This window comes from Urocitellus parryii, chromosome 4 (genome assembly GCF_045843805.1).
Source record: "Urocitellus parryii isolate mUroPar1 chromosome 4, mUroPar1.hap1, whole genome shotgun sequence".
NCBI classification, from domain to species: Eukaryota; Metazoa; Chordata; class Mammalia; order Rodentia; family Sciuridae; genus Urocitellus; species Urocitellus parryii.
The window spans coordinates 126,875,600-126,897,757 of NC_135534.1; the positions used below are offsets into that span (position 1 = coordinate 126,875,600).

The following is a 22,158-nucleotide window of genomic DNA, read 5'->3' on the forward strand; positions in this document are numbered from 1 at the left end:
TTAAGCACAGGTTTTAACATATGAAGTAACAAAAGGTAAAAGAAAACATAAAAAATACAACCTTGATAGCTTGTTCAAAATTGAGAACTTTTCGATTAACTTGATTGCCAATCATGCCAGCATCCATCTTGGGATCCATCATTTCAATAGCAGACATGGCTTCAAAAAGACCAAATCTGCAAATAAATCAGTCCCACAAATTGTTTTTGAACCCAAACCCAAATTCCTACATTAAATTTTATTAAGATACTTTTAGCAACTATGGTATTCTATGTATTTAAAGTCTTTCTAATTTGCTAATACTTCTACTTCAATTAATCATCCCTTAACAAAAATGCTTTCATTTACTTGCCATTCAAATTATTTTACAAGTACTGTGAGAAATAAAAAAAAAAAAAATTTATTCTTCATTCGAAAGGCTGTGCATTAGGAATTTTTGGAATAAAACAGATCAACTGATCTATAATGGATTGCACTTTGCCTTCTTCAAATAATTTCCTCTAGCATTCAGAAAGTCATATTTCGAATAATCATTATCACTTTCACTTTTTCTTCATTTTCTTCATGTCTTAAAAGTACAATAATCTGGCACACTGAGGTCTACAATGTCCAAAGTTTTGGCAACTTGTAATAATAAACACTCTAGAAATCCTAACAGTCTGATATTTGTTACTAATTCGCCATAAGGCCAAACAATTGTGACAGTCTGTTAACTGATTAATAAGAATATCCTTGAGATACACATACCTCAAGAAATGGAAGAGGAAAACAAAAAAGCCTAAAAGAAAGCTTGACTAGTCATCAAGCTAATGACTTACTTTCTTAAGTCATTAGACAACCAGAAAATAAAGACAACTACACTATCACATATCCAATCCTATCATTTCTCAGATAAAAAGTAGTTAAAATATAAAAAAAAAGACAGTATGAATATATAACAATGAATCCCATCAGTACATACAAACATAGTGCACCAATAAAAAAAATGTGGGAAAGCAAATAAAAAAGAGATTTTCTTCCAACCACTCTCATCTAATGCTTCAATTTACTGACAATAAGATTATATGACCATATTATTAAAGACAACTCGCATCTACAAATTTGATGACTAGTAACCAAATCCCAAATAATATTTTTCAAAGAGCTTCTCAAGCTAGAAGAGAAAATATGTAAAAATGGAAGAGAATTTTGTCAATAAAAAAAATACAGATTAACCAAATATCAAACAAACTATAAAACTACAACAGTTGGGGCTGGGGATATAGCTCATTGGTAGAGAACTTGTCTAGCATTGATTAGGCTGTGGGTTTAATTCTCTACACGACAAAAAATAAAAGTAAAAAACAAAGCTATAATAATTAAAAACTTTCTAGAATACATAGAAAAATGGAAAAGAATATAAAGAATCCACACCTAAATTTCTGTGAAAACTATGTATAATAAAGGTGAAATTACAAATCACTGGAGAAGAATGATCACTCAATAAATACTGTCAGAAAAATGGCTAACCTCATGGAAAAAGTTAAATTTCTTATTCACACAATTTGAAAAAATAAGCCTGAGGAGGGTGTAAGTTCTAAACCTAAAACAAGCCAACAAACAAAAAGCTTTCCTTCAACAATTCACAAAGCAATACAGGAAAAAGTTGGTAATTGCAACTGAGGAAATATTTTGAATTCTCAAAGTGGAATATCAACATCAACCTTATCTGGAAATATGTGAGAAATTCAAAATCTGTGGCTCCATACCAGACCTATTAAATACACAACATTGGGGATAGGAGCCAGCAATATGTGCTTTTAAAAGCCCTCCAGATAAGCCTGATGCACACGAAAGTTTGAGAAGGACTTTTTGTTTGTGAGTATCTCCTCTTACTAAAAAAGACATGTCCAATCCTATCCACTTACTATTTCAAAATTCTGTATTTCGAAACTTGAAACTAAGCCTGGCCATAGTAATATGGAAACAGAGGCTACCTATGGAAGTATAAATATAATTAAGTATTTCCTTTTATTTTTTCCAGGGATTCTCAATTTACTTCTATACAGGCATTTAGTCACCTGAAATTGGTCATCAACCAGCTAATCATACGTGACATACAAATGATATCTTTTCAAGAAATTCCACATTCAGTACATCTACCCTCAAGAAAAGAATCATGTAAGTCATAATTTCACTAGGTAACAGCCATTTCACATCCCAATGGGGGTCAGCTGCCCCAGAACAGCTCACCAAAGTTAAACGTGCATGTGTGTGCATATACATATATATAATTCATTTTTACAATCTTTGAAAAGTAAACTTACCCAACACTACTACATTTAAGAAAAAACTAGATCAAAATATGACACAAGAGTATTCACAGGACACATACTTACAGTTTATCATGAAGCAGTTCTCCCAACTTTAATTCTAAAATAAACAAGAGAAAAAATCCTTTTAATATATTTAACTTTCAATTCTAACAAAAAAACTTTAAAAACGTAATCACCTAAAGAGATGTAAAGAAGCAATATCCAGAACTCTACCCAATCCTCCTAGCTAATCATATGTTAAAAAACTTTTAACAGTTCCAGGTGCCAAAATGGATAAATGACATTAAAGCATAACAGAAAATATTAAGCTAGAGATTCTCAAGAGTGATGTGGGAACCCAGGAGTTGGTGATATTAAAATAACTTCTGTTGTATTTTGCACTGTGTTGACATTTGCACTGGTGATGCAAAAGCAATGGTGGGAAGGGGTAAAAAAACAGCAATAATATACAAAACTGTTGTAGCTTCAGCACAAACTAAACTAATATTGTTCACTTTCAGTTAAAAAGAACCCTCCTCCATAATTCAATTTCAATTAAGAATGTCTTTGATGACTACTATTCACTAAGGAAACACAATCAAAAACTATAATGATACCACCTTACACCTATTAGGATTGCCAATGATTAAAGAATAAAAAATATACTGGGGACGCGTAGCTCAATGGTAAAATAGCTGCTTGCATGTGTGAGGCCCTGGGTTCAATTTCCAGCATATAAATTTTGGTTCATTATTTTAAGAAAAAAGACTGGGATGTAGCTCAGTGGTTAAATGCCCTTGGGTTCAATCCCCAACATTATCAAAAAAGAAAGAGGAGCTGGGATTGCAGATCAGTGGTAGAGTGCTTGCCTCGCATGCGAGAGGCACTGGGTTTGATCCTCGGCATCACATAAAATAAGTAAAATAAAGATACTGTGTACATCTACAATTAAAAATATATTAAAAGAAAAAACAGAATACAGGTATTATAAGGATGTGAAGACATTGTTGGTGGGATTCTAAGATAGTACAGCTATTATGGAAAACAATATCAACAACGTGGCTGTTCCTCAAAATATTAAAGAGTATTACCACAGAATCCAATAATTACACTTCTGAGCACATACCCAGAACTGAAAAAGGATCCTGAAGGAATTTCTGCACTCCCATGTCCATAGCAGTATTATTCACAACAGCTAAAAGATGGAAGCAACCTAAGTGCCCATCAATGAATAAACAGATAATCAAAATGTCCCATATGTATACAATGGAATACTGTTCAACCTTATAAAGGAAAAAGATTCTGACATATGCTGAAATATGGATGACCCTTAAGGACATTACACTAGTTGGGAAAAACAATCAGAGAAAAACAAATACTGTGAGATTCTACCTGTATGAAGATTTAGTTAAAAATCACTGACACAGACTATAGACTGGTAATTGCCAGGGGATGAGGAGGAGGGGGAGAAACAGGGAGATAACTGTTTAACAGACACAAAGTGTCAGTTTGCAAGATGAAAAAATTTACAGAGATAAATGGTAGTGATTGTAGCACAACATTATCAAAGTATAAAATACCACTGAAGGCTGGCGTAGTGGAGCACACCTGTAATTCCAGCAGCTGAGGAGGCTGAGATAGGAGAATCACGAGTTTAAAGCAAAAGCAAGGTGCTAAGCAACTCAGTGAGACCCTGTCTTGAAATAAAATACAAAATAGGGCTCAAGTGCCCCTGAATTCAATCTTTAGCACCCAAACAACAACAACAACAACAACAACAACAAAACGCCACTGAACTGAATGATTAAAAATAAGATGGAATTTTTTTATGTTAGGTTTATCTTAACACAACAAAAAAATCAAGAAAAAAAAAACAAAAAAAATCCTTGATAAAGCTATAAAAATTATTAATCTCAGGGCCAGGGCCAGGGCCAGGACCAGGGTATGGCTAGGAAGGTATCTACAGTGTAAAATGTGAGGAGACATTTTCAATTCCTGCCTTCTTAAATTTTGTAGGTTCCTAATACATTGCCCCTAATTAATCTTTCAAATCTCAACCTCTGAGTAATGCCCATTAAATACTGTACTTAGCAAAAGAGGAAGGCATTAATACTTCTGCTGCATACCAAAGTAAAATAACTGTCTCAGGGTTATTCAGACTTGAGAATATGGCATTTAAAAAAAAGTGACTTTACTGATTCAAGAAAAAAAGTTACAATGTTTGTTGTCAATGATAAAATTTGAGCTTTCAACCCAAAATTTATATTTTGGAAAACATGTGCCACTCTGACAGTTTCCCAACACTCAGAAGACCTTTCTATATCAGTGATATTAACAAAACTGCTTCTTAATAATGTATAATGAAATGTGTTAATGTGGAAAATCTGCATAACTCACTGAACCAATATTTTCCAATGGCAGTACATGCTACAGAATCAAGCATGGATTGAAGATCCATTCAAAATCTAAAAGAAATCAATAGATTTTTAATGTAACAGAATAAAAAGCCCACTGACAGGGTTTCACATTCCACACTGCAACTAATCTTTCATCTTGAAACTACAACCTGTCAAGTTTTGGGTATAGTATCAAAAGAACAACCACAATCATCTGAAAAGACTCTTCTATTTTTCAACTACATATTTGGTGAGGCCAGATTTATTTCATATGCTTCAAGCAATTACAGAAGCAAATATGAAAATTCAGTGGCCCTTTATTATGGCAGACATTAAGTATATTTGCAAAAATAGAAATGACTCCACTTTTCTAAATTATTTTTTGTTTTGGAACACACATATTTTTCATTAAAAAATACATAGTTGTTAACATTCAATGGGTGTATTATGATTGCTTTTAAATGAATTAATAAAGTTTTAAAATTTCTCAGTTTAAATTCTAGTAAATACACATGGACAATAATTTTAAGGTATATAATAGAATCCTGATCCAAAAAGTTTAAGAACTGCTGTAATAATCTATCATACACTAAGGATAAATATGAACCAAATAGCTTCACCAAACTTAAAAACACCCCACAAGCTATTAGCAAATCCATCACTCTGGAACTTGGTTTTCTTATCTATAAAATGAAAGGTTAAACTGTATGATTTATAAGATCCCTTAAACACCCTGGGTAATCCTGAACACTTCGGAGAGAGTGAAATAGAGTCTCAAGGAACAACAAATAAAACTGAAGGCCAGGGTACAATACTAGAAAGAGAAGTACTAAGTGAACATGTGAATACTTCAGACCACTCCCGTCACTTAACTGTTAAGTCATGGGCAGTCATGTCAGATCTTCAACCTCAAGGCAGATTAGGTAAGTTTTCTCTAGAGAATATAGTTTTCCAAGAAGAAAGAGCTACAAAATTGATATCCAAGGTTCTCCAACATGAAAGCCAAGTCAAATCACTCCGTATTGGTATTCACAAAGGGTTCCACTCAGAAATTCAGAGCTTCCAACAGGCTTTTTAGTCCTCCATCTGAAGTGGAGTAAACATATATGGGTAAACAAAAATTCAAAAGAACTATTATTACCCTTAAAGAGATAAAATAGTATAACACTGAAACACAAATAGGATATGTTTAAAAAAAAAGAAGAAGAAGAAGAAAGAAACATTCAGAGACAAACATGTAAAATTAAAAACATCATCATAGCAGGGCATACCAAGTGCTTAGCATGAACAAGGTTCCTGAGTTCAATCTCCAGCACCAAAATAAGAAAAGAGGAAAACAAAACAAAAAACCCACATCAGAAAATAAATTTTCAAGAGAAGACTGGAAGATAAAGTTGAGGGAAAAGACAAAGTAAGGACAGTGTAGAAAAAGTAGAATAATTCAAGGACACTTACTAGAACTGAAGTATCAAAATGAAAGGGCCTCAGAGTCAACAAGGCAACTGCTATGTAAGTTCTGGACCCAGTGGATAAACAAGAGCCTGAAAGACTACATAGGAAAGCTCAAGAACCAAACTTCTTAATAGCAACATTGAAACAACAATCAACATACAATGCCCTCAAATTCTCCAAGGTACTCAAATGGTACCATCCATTAAGTTGGAGAACAGAAATAAAGACATTTTCAGACATTCAGAGCATACCCCAAAATTGTACATCACATACATTTTATCAGGAAGACAATAATAACATCTCACAAGGAGAAAAGATACTCTAGGCTAATAATGAGCACAAGCTCAGAATGAAGTTGCATACAGATCCAAAAGGTAAGAAGCCCAATAGCAATCAAGATAGTCAAGAAATTTCTTAACAGAGACAAACCAATAGGATAAATATCTAAAGAAAACAGAGGACTGGTAAGAGTCTGAAGTATAATTAATGTGTGATTTTCTGTGAAATTTTTGTGAAAAAATAGTTATACACAAAGGGTAAAGTAGAACAGTTTTAACTCTAAGTTCAGCTAACAGTTCTGCATAACATAACATAATGTAGCTATCTATAAGAGAAAAGTTCATAGATAATGACTAAATAGAGGATAAGAATCAAGAACTAGTAATAAAAACATGCTATCTAGAATCATAAATACCAAAATAATCAGTTAAAAAGGGGAAAATTATGTCTTTCAGGTACTCATTTTCTATTGACCAAAAGCTTCTAAAATAATGTAAGATACATGATTAAAGGGAAAATCTCTCTTTCTCTCTTTTTTTTTTTTTTCCTTTTTACAGTACTGAGGATTGAACCAAGGGATGTTCTACCAATGAGCTATACCCTAGTCCTTTAAACTTCTAAGACAAGACCTTGTTAAATTGCCCTGGCTGTCCTCAAACTTGCAATCCTCCCGTTTCAGCTTCCCAGAGTTGCTGGGAAGGTAACACTTTCCTGGAGTGAATGAGGCACTGGGTTCGATTATAGGTGTGTGCCACCACTCCCATCTTTAAGGGGAAAATCTGATAAGATGGAAAAGAGACTTCAAAGTTCATCAAAGGTCCCATTCCTCTGCTCCCTCTATATTAATTCTAATGGTTAGAGATGTTAATTATCCAATATCCATGTTACTTTCCTGAAGAATCCAGGGTTAAAGAAGTTGAATGATAGCTGAACATTCTTGAAAGTAGTCTAAATGGAGTGGGATGAAAAATATCAGCATTACTGATATTTTGCAGTAAGAAAAAAAATTGGGTGGGGCTGCGGCTGTTGGCCCAGAGGTAGCACTTGCCTGGAGTGAATGAGGTACTGGATTCGATTCTCAGCACCTCATGTAAACAAATAAAATAAAGGTCTATCAACAACTAAAAAATATACTTTCTAAAAAAATTGGAGGAAGAGGGACAGAGGCTGTCCTATATGCTGGACGGTTAGCAGCATCCCTGGCATATACCCAGTAGATACCGTAGCATATACACCCCACACACACACACTGGGATAATCAAAAATGTCAAGACACTGGCAAATGTCCCTTGAAGTACAAAATCATCCCCAGTTGAAAGCCCCAATCTAAAGTGATTAACAAATACCAGTGCTGCCCAGCCCACTCATGTTCCACCTCTGAAAACATTTTCCAAGTCAGGACACAAAGAAAACACAATTTCCATTTTCAAAAATAAAATCTTTAAAAAATTTAATTTATAAGTTGACCAGATCTTTTTACTAGGACAATTTCTGTTGATCCTTTCCCTCTTAGATAAAGTGCTAACAAATAGCAAATTCCCATAACAACTATCATTCATTAAACTGGATTCATGGATTGGGAAGGGAAAAGGGGAAACTGTCTACAAGTCTTATCAAGGGCTAGTTAGTTTAAGTGCTATGATTTCAGGTGTAGTTCAGTGGGAAAACACTTGCCTAGCATGTGCATGGCCCTTGATTTGACCCCAAGCACCACCACCTGCCCCCACCAAAATCTACATTTTTGTTATGCACATTTTTAAATGCTATGTAATCACTTTATAATGATAATATTTTTAAAAAGATTACAGAAACATATTCCAGACCACCTGAATGATAATATTATAATCAAGTTATTGCCACAATTTCAGAGCCCACGCTTGTGTTTATAATTATGCTGGTTCTAGGCAATCACCCAAAATGACAGCTTTTAATATAATAGTGATTCTCAAACTTTTTTAGGCTCAGATCCAAATATTCTTTGGCTTGAAGCAATATAACCTGAGAATATTCATTCTTAAATACATTCTGAGCACCTACAAACATCCTGGGTGAAAGTAGGAAACAAGAAGCTTAAGCATCCCACACTTTAGAAGAAAAAGGAGTATTAGGCAATGGCTGAAGAAACTGGATGGATAACAGGGGCTTTCAACAATTGTACCTTCATTAAAAACCGGGAAGATGAACTAAGGCATCAAAAAGAGAAGAAGATGGGATATGTGCTCCGTATCCTCCCACACTAGAGTATAAAGAGAATGGATGTGAAAAAGCAGACTTTGGGTTACTTACATGCCCTAGGTACCTGATGATATCAAAATTCTAAGAGAAGGTGTTGACCATCTATCTATAGTATGAAAGTAATGCAGTAGGCAGAAGAAGTGGGGTATGTTATATGATCATTTATGTTTATCTGATCATCTATGTTTAAGTGCAATGTCTAACTTGTGGATTTGTAATTTGGAAAGCACCTAAATATAGAAAACTGAACGGAATATAAAAATCAAAGACACTTACAGGTAGCAAAATGGAATGACATTAAATTATATGACATTTCCTAAAGGACATCTCATATGATCTATCAGGTTAAAAAAAAAAAAAAGTGATGGCACCACAGCTCAAATAATTTAGAAAAACATTATGAGTCTCAAGATCAGTTATAGGGAAGATGGAAGGAATGTGTACCACCCTGCCTAACAACAAATAAAAGAAATGATGAAAATTACAAGTTTGTGTTTAATCCAAAGGAATTTCAAGAGCAAATAAAAGAATGAGTAAACATGTGCATAAAAAACAACTTGGTCATCACAAAAGATTAATTTTTAAAATTTTTTTTTTAGCTGTTGATGGACCTTTATTTTATTCATTTATTTATATGTGATGCTGAGAATCAAACCCAGTGCCTCACACATGTAAGGCAAACACTCTATCATTGAGCCATGATCCCAGCTCCACTAAAGATTATTTTATAGTATTAAGAACAAACAAAATCACCAGAGTATAACCAAGGCCATCACAAGAGAGACCACTATGTCAGTTAAAGGAAAGGATGTAACCATACTGTTTTGAATGTAGTTTTTAGAAAGTCACTAGAATACAAGCATAATAAATAATCAATAAATCTGATTATTTCAAAAATAAAAAACGAGTTATTAATGTCACAGGTTCAAGAACTATCAAGAGCCCAAATGTCCCAAATCTGTATGTAAAAGAAGCTAAATTCTGTATTGATTTTTTAGTTCCAAGATAAAGTGCTAATAAATAGCAAATTGCTATAACAATTATCATTAGATAATAAATCACTTTACATCTGTACCACTTGAGAAAGTACAAAAGCTAATATAGTTAGAGTTAATAGGATGGTATGATGTGACAACGAAATAATGTGCCACCCCATTTCAATCCACACTGAAGTAGAACTTAACCCTATCTCCTACACAAGGTTCCTTATACAAAGAAACAGTGCTAATCTATGATGTTACAGAAAGCCACAGCAAAGCATCTCTCCCCACCAATATTCTAAACTGCTTTCTTAGGTTCAATTCTCCTTAAAACTCCCCCAAAGTAGAGGATAGATATATATGTAAACACACACACGTTTACACCCAAAAACACATACATACACATGTGTATAAACACAGACACACACAAACACACACACACACAAACACACAAACACACACACACACACACACACACCATAAGACTAAAATTACATTTAGATGGAACCAAATGCTGCTGACCTGCAGTCTTCAAACTGTCATACCAAACTGGGTAAACATCATATCCTAGAGTATTCAAATAAGGATAACAAGGTATAGAACTGCCTACTGTCAAATTTACATGACAATCTGGGAGGGAAAGACCTCTAACATACAGGGCAATACAGTGCAAAATGGAAGTTTTTCCATGAATTTCTAAAATAAAACAAAAAATGATAAAGATATCTCTTACTTATGAATGAACTACTTTTAACACCACCCATAAGATTTGGGAAAGGAAGGTTCAGAAGTATTTGTGCTCATTCTCTGTTGTGTTTCTTGTGGGAAACTTAAGAAACATCTCTCATATTCCTTTTGTCACTGCAAAATTTACCAATCAAATCACATGAATTTTCTTTGTTCTCTCATGTAATCTTTCTAATTCTACCACTATCCTAGTGCAAGAATTTAATACCTCAACCTAGGCTAAGTGCAAAAGTTTGTCTAATATTATAGGCTCTCTCCATTCCAATACATCATAAAATATGCTGCTTCCATACACTTTCAACACTAAACAATTATCCATTTCTGAATGGATCAAGTACTTTACATCCACTATCTCATTTAATCTCAAACTCTACAAATACAGAGGAGAAAATTAAGACTCAGATTAAAACATCCACGGTAACTGAGCTAATAAGTGGCAGACCTGGGACTTTTGCCTACATTTGTCTCAAAAGCTTACTATGTTATTTAATGAGAAGCTACTCTGTCCAAGTCACTATACTAAACACTATGCAACTTTATGCTCAAAACCCTTAAAAAATTTACACTGCTCATAAAACAAGCTTAAACTAAGAAAACAAAACAGAAACACTGAAGACCCTCCATTGAAAACTGTTTTGTAGTCAAGATTATTCACTTTCCAAAACATAAAAATCTCACTGAACTCTAGTTCATGTGGTTTCATAATAATACAGAATAATTCCCTCACTTTCACTTACAGAAATTCGATCATTCCTATAAGGCCCAACTCAACCATATATCCTTACCCATTTAAGTTCACAATTGATAGCCCCTAATATAAAGCACTTAAATTTAGTACAAGATAGGTAATATGCACTTAGTCATCTAAGACTTCTGAGCAAAAAAAAATCTACACTGTAATTTATATTTCTCTCTCCCTGAGACGGATATTTAATATGGGCAACTCTCAGTTAATGTTCTTTCCACTACCTCACTGAAGGCATACTTTAACTAGACACGATTTCAAACAGTAAAAGGGTAGGCACATGATTTATCATTCAGCTTATACTCAGCTAGCTCCCTTCCACCTACAGCTGCTCAAGTCTTTACTCCACTCCTTCAAAGTACTCTTCAAACACACCCCACCTCATTATCATCAATACCTAAGTTTCTTGGACAAAGAAAAGCCATCCAGTATGAATTACACTATTTTTTCTCCCTAGCTACATAAACTTATACCTGTACATTCACCATGCTAACCTCAGTTATTGTGTCCCTATACTTTTTCCAAGTTCTCTACCACATTCTTGATCCCACCCTCTCTTTAAAATTTGAGTTCTCACTCTTATCTGATCCTTTCTCTTCCATATCTCCCTAATGCCCTTTCCCCTCAAAAAACAAACATGTTCATCTCTCCAATCATTCCCAAATATTGAACTTACTATATGCCAGACACTGTTTTGTGTGCCAGGGTAACAAATATGATCTCTGCCATTACAGAAGTTATAATCTAGTGAGTGAGGCTGACATTGAATGAAAAATAATAGAAAATGAAGACTTCTGACAAAGACAAGCACTCTGAAGAATATAGAACAGGGTCATTCACTGGGTATGGTGGCACATGCTTGTAATCCCAGCAACCTCCAAGACTAAGGCAGAAGGATCCCAAGTTTGAGGCCAACTTCAGCAACTCAGCAAGACCCTAAGCAACTTAGCAAGAACCTATCTCAAGATAAAAAATTAGAAAAGGGCTGCAGATGTGGCTCAGTGGTTAAGCACCCCTGGGTTCAATTCCCTGTACCTAAACAAAACAGGGTGATCAGATTCAGGTCAAACAGAAGAAAAGACAATGAGGGGGTAAATAACTTTTAAGGCTGAAGACTAAGCTAGTCTGTGAAGACCTGGCATGAAGCAATCTAAGATTAAAAAAAAAAAAAAAAGTGTTCAAAGGCTCTGGGAAATCACTTTGATATGATTAATAAGGAACTTATGACTGAAACTGGTCTGGCAATGGTACAAAAATTAAGTCTGAGTGGTAGGCAGAGATCAGATTTTATAAAGCTGTGGAAAAAAGAGTCTGAATTTTATTCTACCTGCAACAGGAAGCCATTAGAGGATCTTAAACAGGAAATAATGGGATTTGACCATTTTTATTCTTCAAATATACAAAAATACATTTGGCCAACATAATTAATGTTTTCACAGATAAAAAATTATTGCTGTGTACTCTAATCTGTTACTTCAAGTTAGAGGAATTTAATAGAAAAAAATTATCTCAACTTCTCTTATTCAATGCTACATCTAATGCATATTGCCTTTAATAAGTGTGGTTAGCAAACCATAAACCAGAATTACCTGTTGATTTTCTTTTTTTCATTTATCAAGGTAAGTCTAAAAAGCAATCGTGATTTTACCCTTTCACAGCTTCTGAACTTCTAATCTGAAAATTCAAACTCACCTCGACAAGCTTCTTCAAAATCTTGGGTTATGTCCACCCAGCTTGTATTGCTTTTTTCCATTTTTTCAGGGATAGTGAGCTCCCATCCTGAATCATCATCATCTACAGAAGCTTTCATAACCATTATGCCTGTAAAATTAACACTGGTATAAGAGAAGATGTAGTTTTCAGGGGAAGAGTATGTACAAAACTGTGTTTAAGTACTGGATGAAAGACTTACTAAACTCTAAAAGCAGAACTCTTCTGAGGATGGTACTGTTTAAAAAAAAAAAAAAAACACTACCTAATGCGATGAAATTCCACGTTTATCATCACTGCTGCTCCTCATTTACTAATAGTGCACCACATGCCAGGGCTCATAGATTGTCTTGCCACTACTTAAGAAGAAAAATCACAAACCATCCCACGACCGGTCCCAAAAAAATCAACTCCAGAGATTTAAACTTTCAATACTGGCCACAAATAGCCAAAGGACAATTCAAAGTACCCTTTCGGAGGTCAGGACTTCAAACTACAACTACTCTCGTCAAGGTAGACTTCACCTGGGCAGAACTCACTGGGCCAACCTCTCCAGGGCCCAGGGGTAGGGTACAGCCTGACCGGGGGACAAAGCCTGCGGGCACGCAACGCAGAGTTCCACCAGCCACACTCACAGCGGGGGCGCACCTGAGGCGGGGACCCTCACCACGTCCGCCACATCCGGGTCAGCCCAGCCCGGCCCAGCCCCGGCCCCACAGCGCGCGGAAGCAAGGACAGGGTTGTCGCCGCGCAGGAGGGCGGGCACACCAGGCGCCGGGTCGTCACCGAGTAATACCAGGCAAGACCGGGGCCTCGACGGACTCAGGGCGCCGGGGAGCCCTAAGCTCCTACCTGGAGCGCAAAGGGAGGGCCGGGGCCGCAGGGTGACCTGGCGTCCCCAGGGTCTGCCACTCGGGCAGGGGGCTGCGGCTCTCGGACACGCAAGCGATGGGGGTCTCAGTGGCTCCGCAAGGGCGGTCCCTACCTACTTCTCCCGTGGCCACCCGCGCCGCCACGCACCGTCCGGACCGCGGAAATAACGACGCCGCCGTCGCCGCCGCCGCCCCCTCCCCTCTCAGCCCAGCCAGACCGGCCGCGTGCGCGCATGCGTACGCCTGGTGCGCGCGACCCCGCCCCCTCTTCCCTACTCCCGGGGACTTCGCGCTCCCCGGCCACACCCCCTCCTCGCCACCGCCACCGATCGGTCGCTGGCGGAAGTCTTCTCTTCTCGCGGAATTAGAGCTAATCGCGAGAACGGAAGTCACGTTCCTTTCCCACCTTGTCCCGAGTAGTGGGCGTGTTTCTGGAAGGGGCGGAGCCTGGGACCTCAGCGCCCGCCCTGTGTGGCGCTGAAAAGTGACGGAAGGAAGCTGAGGAAGTTCCCAAAGATCTGGGAGGTGAGGAACCTGAATGAGTATCTCGGCTCCAACAGCTCCATGATACTGGTACTATTTGACACTGGATGTATATTTTCTAGACAGCGTTTGAGAGTTCCCTAAAGGAAAATAAAAACAAAATATCACCAGTCAAGTCAACCATTTTTGTGCTTAAAATTTGTGAATAAAATGATCAGTTTTTAAATAGAGATATATAAATAGACTGGCACAGATTAGAAGCAAATCACGACCACTGTAGAACCACTAGAATGTCCAAAATTTTAAGATTATCGATATTGACAAGGATCAGAGCATCTGGACTTCTTACTCATGGCTGGTGGTACTGCAGAATAGGACCACTTTGGAAAACTGCCATTTTCTTATAATCATGTACTCATGATCCAGTAATTCCATTCCTAGGATTTACCTAGAATTAAAACGTAGCGACACAAATGTTTGTACATTAATGTTCATAGTAACTTTTAATTTTAATAGTATAAAACTGGAAACCCAGTGATCCATCAACTGGTGATTGGATAAATAACTTGTGGTGCATACGATAAAATTAATCCATACAATATAGTGAATATTAATTATCAATGAAGAGGAATCACCAACAGGAATGAATCTCCAAAGTACATTGAGCAAAATAAACCAGTCACAAAAGAAGTATGACTCTATTTACAATAAACTCTAAAGAAAGACAAATCTTATCTATACTGAGAGAAAGATAGATCGGCACTGCTCGGGGGTCAAGAAATAATTAACTCGGAGAGAGTTTGATTTGAGGTGGTGGAAACTGTATCTTGACTAAGGTTTCAATTATATGGGTGAATGTATTTCAAAAATTCACTGAAAAATAGACTTAAGAGCCTGGCACAATTGTGCACTTCTGTAATCCCAGTGGATTGGGAGGTGTAGGCAGAAGTATTGTGAGTTCAAAGCCAGCCTCAACAAAAGTGAGGCACTAAGCAACTCAGTGAGACCCTGCCTGTCTCCAAATAGAGTACAAAATAGGGCTGGGGATTCTCTGAGTTCAATTCCCACTACCAATAAGTGTGTGTGTGTATGTGTGTGTGTTTAGAATGTGTGCATTTTGTTGCCTGTAGGTCAAATCTCAATAAGGTTGATTTTTAAAAATTAAAAAAGTGCATCTTGTCTCTTACAGAATAAGAGAGTTCCTCAGGGTAGGCACTTTGCCTTCTTTTGATCAAAACTGTATCCCCAGCACTTAAGGCAGTGGTTGACTTGCAGTAAATACTAAGAAATACATTGATGATGAGAATGTAGAAAAAAATTACAGTAAAACAGAAACAGCCTATTTCTCCAAAACTGATGATTTTTGCAGAAGCCATGAGATATTTAGGAAAGGATGAACTGACAACATCTGAGTTGTGCAGTATTATGTGTTGATTGTGACTGGTAAAAAACAAACTCATTTTGGATGGAAGAAAGACTGCTTCAGAACTTAAATGTATATGTATTTGAAATAACATACACTTCAAATACAATACATAAATATATTTCAAATTTATACCACCAGAACTGGGCACTTAAGTAAAATAAAATTTTCTTTAATAAAACTATAATATATTTGAAATCCAAATTCAATTCACAAGTTCTAATTGAGATAGGAATTTGGGGATGCAGAGAAAGAAAGATACATGAAGTACAAAGGAAAAGCACCTATGAACCACTGGAGTGCAGGAAGCACCTAGGAGTGCAAAGTAAGCAACTCTTCAACAACCCAGCTGTCTTCCCTGACCTGCATGCTTACCCACACAAAGTAACAGGATGTGAGGACAATGTGCAAGCAGGAGGAAAACTAATAGGTTATTGTGTAACTCTACCCTGATTTTACTTATAGTTCAGCCCCTAGCTACTATCCCTCTATAAATATTTATACTCCAGACCAAGGAGCTGCTTATCCCTCTTAAGATGACCCACATTCCCCTTGAATATTGTCATGAGCCACCTATGTCATTAACACAAACCAAACATGTTTGTGTCTTTCAACAATATCAGAATTTATAGGATAACAATAAATTCATGGGCTACACTATATTCTCATTGGCAACTCACTCAATATTGGTGGGTCACCTGGTTGTCATAAGCCAGGCAATGAAGGGTTCTTTTATTCTAATTTAATTTCTAATATATATAACATTCAAGTCACAAATCATACTTCACACAAATATATGTATGTATATTTGTTTTGTATATATATGATTATTTTATAAATATATGTTATAGAAAATAAGAAAGGCAGCCACAGGGGTTAGAGGCTGAACTGAGAACAAAGAGAGAAGATATGTGAGGGCAAGAACTCATTGTAGATGGATAGATAAGATTATGACCAGGCCCGGGCTTAGTGGCATGTGCCTGTAATTCTAGCAATTTGGGAGGCAAATCACAAGTTTGAGGCCAGCCTCAGCAATTTAGTGATGCTCTAAACAAAAAGTGAGACCCTGACTAAACAATATAAAGGGCTAGGTATGTAGCTCTGTAGTAAAGTGCCCCAGTATCAAACAAGAAAAAGAGAGAGAGATTACAAACCAGTCAAAGAACCTCTTCAGGGCACAGAACTGTGTAGGAACTTATTCTAAGCATGTTTTTGAAAGCAGATTGAGATATTGGCTTGGAGTAGACCCGCTGTGATCATCATAGGCAGGAGAATCTGCTAAACACAAGATCAGAGATTCAAAAGTTCATTGCTATGGTGATTTTCCTGGGCAAGGATCTAGATGAGTGACCAGGTTACAGGGTCAGGGTGCCACCTTATCCATTCTCAGGATACTTCTTTTTTGAGCCTTGAGTGAGGTTTCTTCATTCAATGGTCTGGTGTGTTTCAGAAGCTTATGGGCCTAGGTTTTCTGACATGAGTTTGATATATTCATGCATTTTTGTCCTTCTCATTAATTTGATAAGTCCAAAGGTATTCATTTTTTAGCTTGATAAATTTATCAGTTTGTTCCTTATGATTGTGCTAGGCAGACAGTGGTGGTTTACTTGTACAAACAAGGTATAGAATCATTTCACCTAAGCACTAAACTCAAAATGGAGTAGCTTGTACCACAGTACTGCTTTACAAAATGGAGTAACTCAGTTTTAGGCACAGCTTGAAAGCTGCTGTTCTACACATCCTGGAGTAACTCTTAGCAGGTCACAGAGATTGCTCTCCAGAAATATGTATTCCTTGCTTTACCCCCAAAGATTTCTCAATCTCTAGATAACCCACATTCTCCCTTGAATGTGTCTCTGCTTTGCTAAATAAGTTTATCTGTGCTTCTAACTGATGTATCCTTAAATTCATTTCTGCAGTGTTGATCAAGAACCGCACTTGTCTTGAGTCTCCAGGACTCCTCACACCTTCTCCAGTGATACAATTACCTCTCTGCTTTAAAAACCATCTGTCTTGAGAAGCAAAGTTTTAACTTGTGATGACATCCTACATTTCCTAGTGTTGGAAAAGCAATGAGCATTTTAGGCATACACTAGTGATTAATGAATGTGAAGGAACTGATTGACAAATAGTTAGTCTGCCTAAACAACACACAGAGCAGATAGACATTTTTTTTTTTTAAGATGGTCATTAAACATTGAATCGGCAGAAAACGTAGCTGGATATCATCACATTGGGCTGACACCAGGAAATAGTGTGACATCACTTTGATGAGAGTCAAACTGCAAGGCAAAATGATTTTAACATTTGACTATATTTGGTTTACTGCAATATAAAAGAAATGAAGCTGTCTGAAAGACTATAGGCAGCTCAAAAAATATATTCAGAAAAGGGAACAAAAAAAATAAAAATAATCCGCTGTATCATGGGATAGACAGAAACATGATGTTACCATTTAAAATTTTTAAAAAGTCTTGCATTACATATATCTTAAGAATACATATGGGACTGGGGTTATGGCTCAGCGGTAGAGCACTCACCTTGCATGTGTGAGGCCCTGGGTTCAATCCTTAGCACCACATAAAAATAAATAAATAAAATAAAAGTATTTTTTAAAAAAGAATAGCTTTAAAAAAAGAATACATACTAATTCAATAAAATTATTATAAAGTTAAAATAAATTTCTGTATTAAGGTATAATGAATAATTATTCTCTGATGCTTATGACATATTAACATTATAAATATACTATTACATTCTTCTCACACATTTTTTAAATTAGATATTCTTACCAATTACTACTGATTCCCACTGTTAACTAGCCTTATTGTTTTTGTTTAAATAAGAGCATTTATGTAACAGAAAATTTAAAATTCAAATGTGTAATTTCAAATAAACATTTATTTTTTTCATAACGTTATGTTAAAATGACAAAACATATATGTATAATTATTTACATTTTTCTAGTATGTCTGTGCCCCAACTGATTCACCAAAAAGTTATTTGTCCTACTTCACTGAGGGAATGTATTATAATTTATTCAAATTCTCTGTTAATAGATAAATACGTTTTCAGGATTTTGCTATTAAAAAATGCTCCATGGATATCTGTGTAGATGTACCTTGTTGACTCAGAGAAACACAAAGAGGTAATGTAAGTAACACCAGGTTGTATCTGGGAATAGCATTGTAAATGGGAATAGCAGAGCCTTGTAGTAATATGCATGTGTGATAGTATACTACTGGTAATATTTGAAGAGGTTGAGGCAAGGGGAAGTTTTTAAAGACAAAATGAAGAGAATTATTTAAAGTATTTTGAATCAATAATCTTTGGTGATGCCAATTAATAACAACAGTAGCATCAGTCAGAGGTTGAACAAACACCTGTTCTACTGGGCAAAAGTCTTGTAGAAGTACTTCTTGTTCAAAGTTATGATTCTAGCAAATTCTTTTGTGATAGTTACCAGTAGGCAGTCATGTGTAAGAACTCTTCCTTTATAATATCCTGGCTTTATTTGTTTTTATCTAAGGGTTGACACAGGAGACCCCATTTTGATTTTTGACAACTTTTGCTACCTTTTCATAGTTTTGCCAGTCAATGTTTCAGCTAAGTTTTTACAACTAGGAATTTAGAATCTAAGTAAGCATGCATATGGAATTTTGCTCTTGACAAGTTCCCCTCTATGGAGTGTGTTCCTTTTTGTATTTCCACTAACAATGCATGAGAGTGTTCACTTTCCTATAGTCTTATATTCCTCAAATTTTGACAAACTGCTAAGTGATGAAAATGGTATCTCTATATTTCCTTAAACGGAGTTAAGTTTGGTCAAAATCTGTCTCTGAAATTGGGTGATAAAATTTAGCTCAAAGCAGCTGCCAAACATAGTAAATTGTGTAAAAAAATTGTAAACAAAGGTTTGGGATGCAACCTATCCTGTGTATTCCCCTGCAGTCCTCCATTGTACCCTAGTCCACCACCACTGAGGAGCACATGAGTAATAAAATGTCCAAACCTTTCCATTGAGTCCTTCAAGTTCTTCTTTTGGGCTGGATAAACAGTACACTTGAAGCATCTTCAGCCCTGGGGTTGAACAGAGTTACATCTTGTGCCTTTTATTTTATTTACTTATTTGGTTATTTATTTATATTTAATTTTTTGAGATAGTGTTTGCTAAGTTGCCAAGGCTGGTCTCAAACTTATGATTATTCTGCCTTGGCCTCTCCAAGAGCTGGAATTACAGGCATGACCCACCATGCTGACCTCTTTTCTACTTTTAAGAAGCTCTATATATTAATCTTGGGATTTATGTTATAAATTTTAAGCCAGTGTGCCCTACTTTGTTGTACTTTCAATGTGAAAGTACTTTTTTAGTCAATTTTAACAATAATGATATAATTTAGAACAGGGATATTATTTGATCCAATGAGAAAATAATGCAAAAGAATTGGGCCCCAAATTTACTCCTGAGGAACCCCAACATCTAGAGTCATGCAGAGGCAGAGGCCATAGAAAAGATTCTGAGAATAAACATCAAAGCAGAAGAAAACTAGGAAAGTGTGATTCACTGAATTAGAGATATCAACTCCCTCTAGTTCCCTACATAACAATACACATACATAACATAACTTAAAATAATTGTTTCCATTTTCAAAACCGTTTCAGCTGGGCATGGTGGCTCATGTCTGTTATCCCAGCAGCTCAGGAGGCTGAGGCAGGAGGATTGTGAGTTCAAAGCCAGACTCAGCAAATTAGCAAGACTCTAAGCAACTTAGCAAGACCCTGTCTCTAAATAAAATATAAAACAATTTGGGGGTATGGCTTAGAGGGTATATGCCCCTGGGTTCTATCCCTTGTACAAAAAAAAGCCTTTTCAAAATAACATTTGTAAATAATTTTCAACAATTTCCTGAGATCTATCAATATGTGAATTTGTTACTAAAAATTACATGGGTAGATGTCTTATATTTTACTATGAAATTGACTAATATGTAAATGTTCAAACTTTTAAACTTTCTATCAAAAGGAAAGCAAACAAAAAACATTAACCAGTTGCAGATAAAATATGATATTACTAATTAGAAAATAGAAAGGATAAAGGAACACTGAAAAACACTTGTGAAATAAACTTTAGATCTTAATTGAAACAAACTGGAAACAGTTTGAAACTATTGAGCAAAGGTGAACTCTAGTATTAGATGATATTAAGAAATTAAAATTTTTAGTTAGGATAATAATATTACAGTAATTTTTAGGAAATCTATATATTTTTTAAGAAATCCACTCTGAAACATTTATAAGTGGAAGGATAAGATACCTGATATTTACTTCAATATCATCCAACGGAGCTCGGGATGAGATAAGAGGGAATAAAATTTGTTAACAATCATTGAAGATGGGAATGGATATGAGTCCACTATACTATTTTTTTTGTAGGTATTTGATTTTTTCATAATATGAGTTTCTAGGAGAGATATTAACAAATTTCTGCTCCTATCAAGATGATCATTACTATGTATATTACCTTTGTTCCAACCATATGAGTAATATGAAAAAAGTCAACAGATTTGCTTTGAAACAAAACATTATAGTGTAGAAACTATAGAGGAAATTTCTAAATTTAAAATTGTCCTTCCCAAAATGTTAATATTTCTTTTCAAAGTGTTTATTATAATTTTATTAAAATAACCATCACTATATTATTTTTGCATTTTATTTTTTACTTCAAAGTGGTTTATCAGTTTCTTTCAAATTAGTAAAAATTACTCTAAAATATTACTCTATCAAAAGGAAAGTAAACAAAAAACATTAACCAGTTGCAGATAAAATATGAAATTACTAATTAGAAAATAGAAAGGATAAAGAAACAGTGAGAAACACTTGTGAAATAAACTTTTTCTTTCAGATTAGTAAAAATTACTCTAGAATATCTTAGACACGCAAATATTTTTCCTGCCTACTTAAGATTATTAAAATCTCACTCATATCTTAGGTTATTTCTTCTTTCTAGTTTTTGATCCTATAATTATTTTTCTTATCAGATGTCTAAGAAATTATCTTATAAGATGTTTCTCATTTGTGTTTTTTCAAAAATAGCTTTTAAATTCTTAATCCCTTTTGTACATTTTCCAATTCATTAATCTTGAGTTTTTATTAATGCCTTCTCAGGCTCTTTGGGTAGTTCTCTCCTAATTTCATGAGAGTAGTTCCTTTTATTTTCATTACTCATTTAATAATATTGAGGACATTTGAGATGCTAAATTTTCCCCCTACAGGTTTAGTTATAACACATTCCTATTTCCATTGATTTGTGGACTCCATTTGTCTCTTAAGTTCCTCTTTGATCCAAAGATTATTTCAAAGCATTTAAGAATGTGAGGAGTCATCAATAGATTATGTATTTATAATTTTATTGGCTAATAATCAGTGTCCTAAAGCACTGAAATTTCATGATGACATGCTAAATTATGAGTATTTTAATTATTTTTCCAGGTACTTAATGAACCCTTTTAATGTGAAAATGCACATCTTTCAGTTCTATGAAG

At 35.4% G+C, this 22,158-nt stretch overlaps 1 protein-coding gene across 6 annotated transcripts in view; it reads right to left on the minus strand.

Annotated features, from left to right (window-relative positions):
* Naa35 (N-alpha-acetyltransferase 35, NatC auxiliary subunit) overlaps positions 1 to 13,941 on the minus strand; it is a 93,257-nt gene extending 79,316 nt beyond the window's left edge. Inside the window, exons 1-4 of one of the 6 annotated variants that reach the window (XM_026404461.2) lie at positions 13,691 to 13,810; positions 12,821 to 12,949; positions 2,379 to 2,412; positions 62 to 176 (exon numbers count right to left, since the gene is read on the minus strand). In XM_026404461.2, coding sequence (XP_026260246.1) covers positions 62 to 176; positions 2,379 to 2,412; positions 12,821 to 12,944 — 273 coding nt within the window. In that variant the 5' untranslated portion in view covers positions 12,945 to 12,949; positions 13,691 to 13,810. The other 5 variants (XM_026404462.2, XM_026404460.2, XM_026404459.2 and 2 more) reach the window with 5 other exon arrangements.
* Positions 13,942 to 22,158: the final 8,217 nt, after the last annotated feature.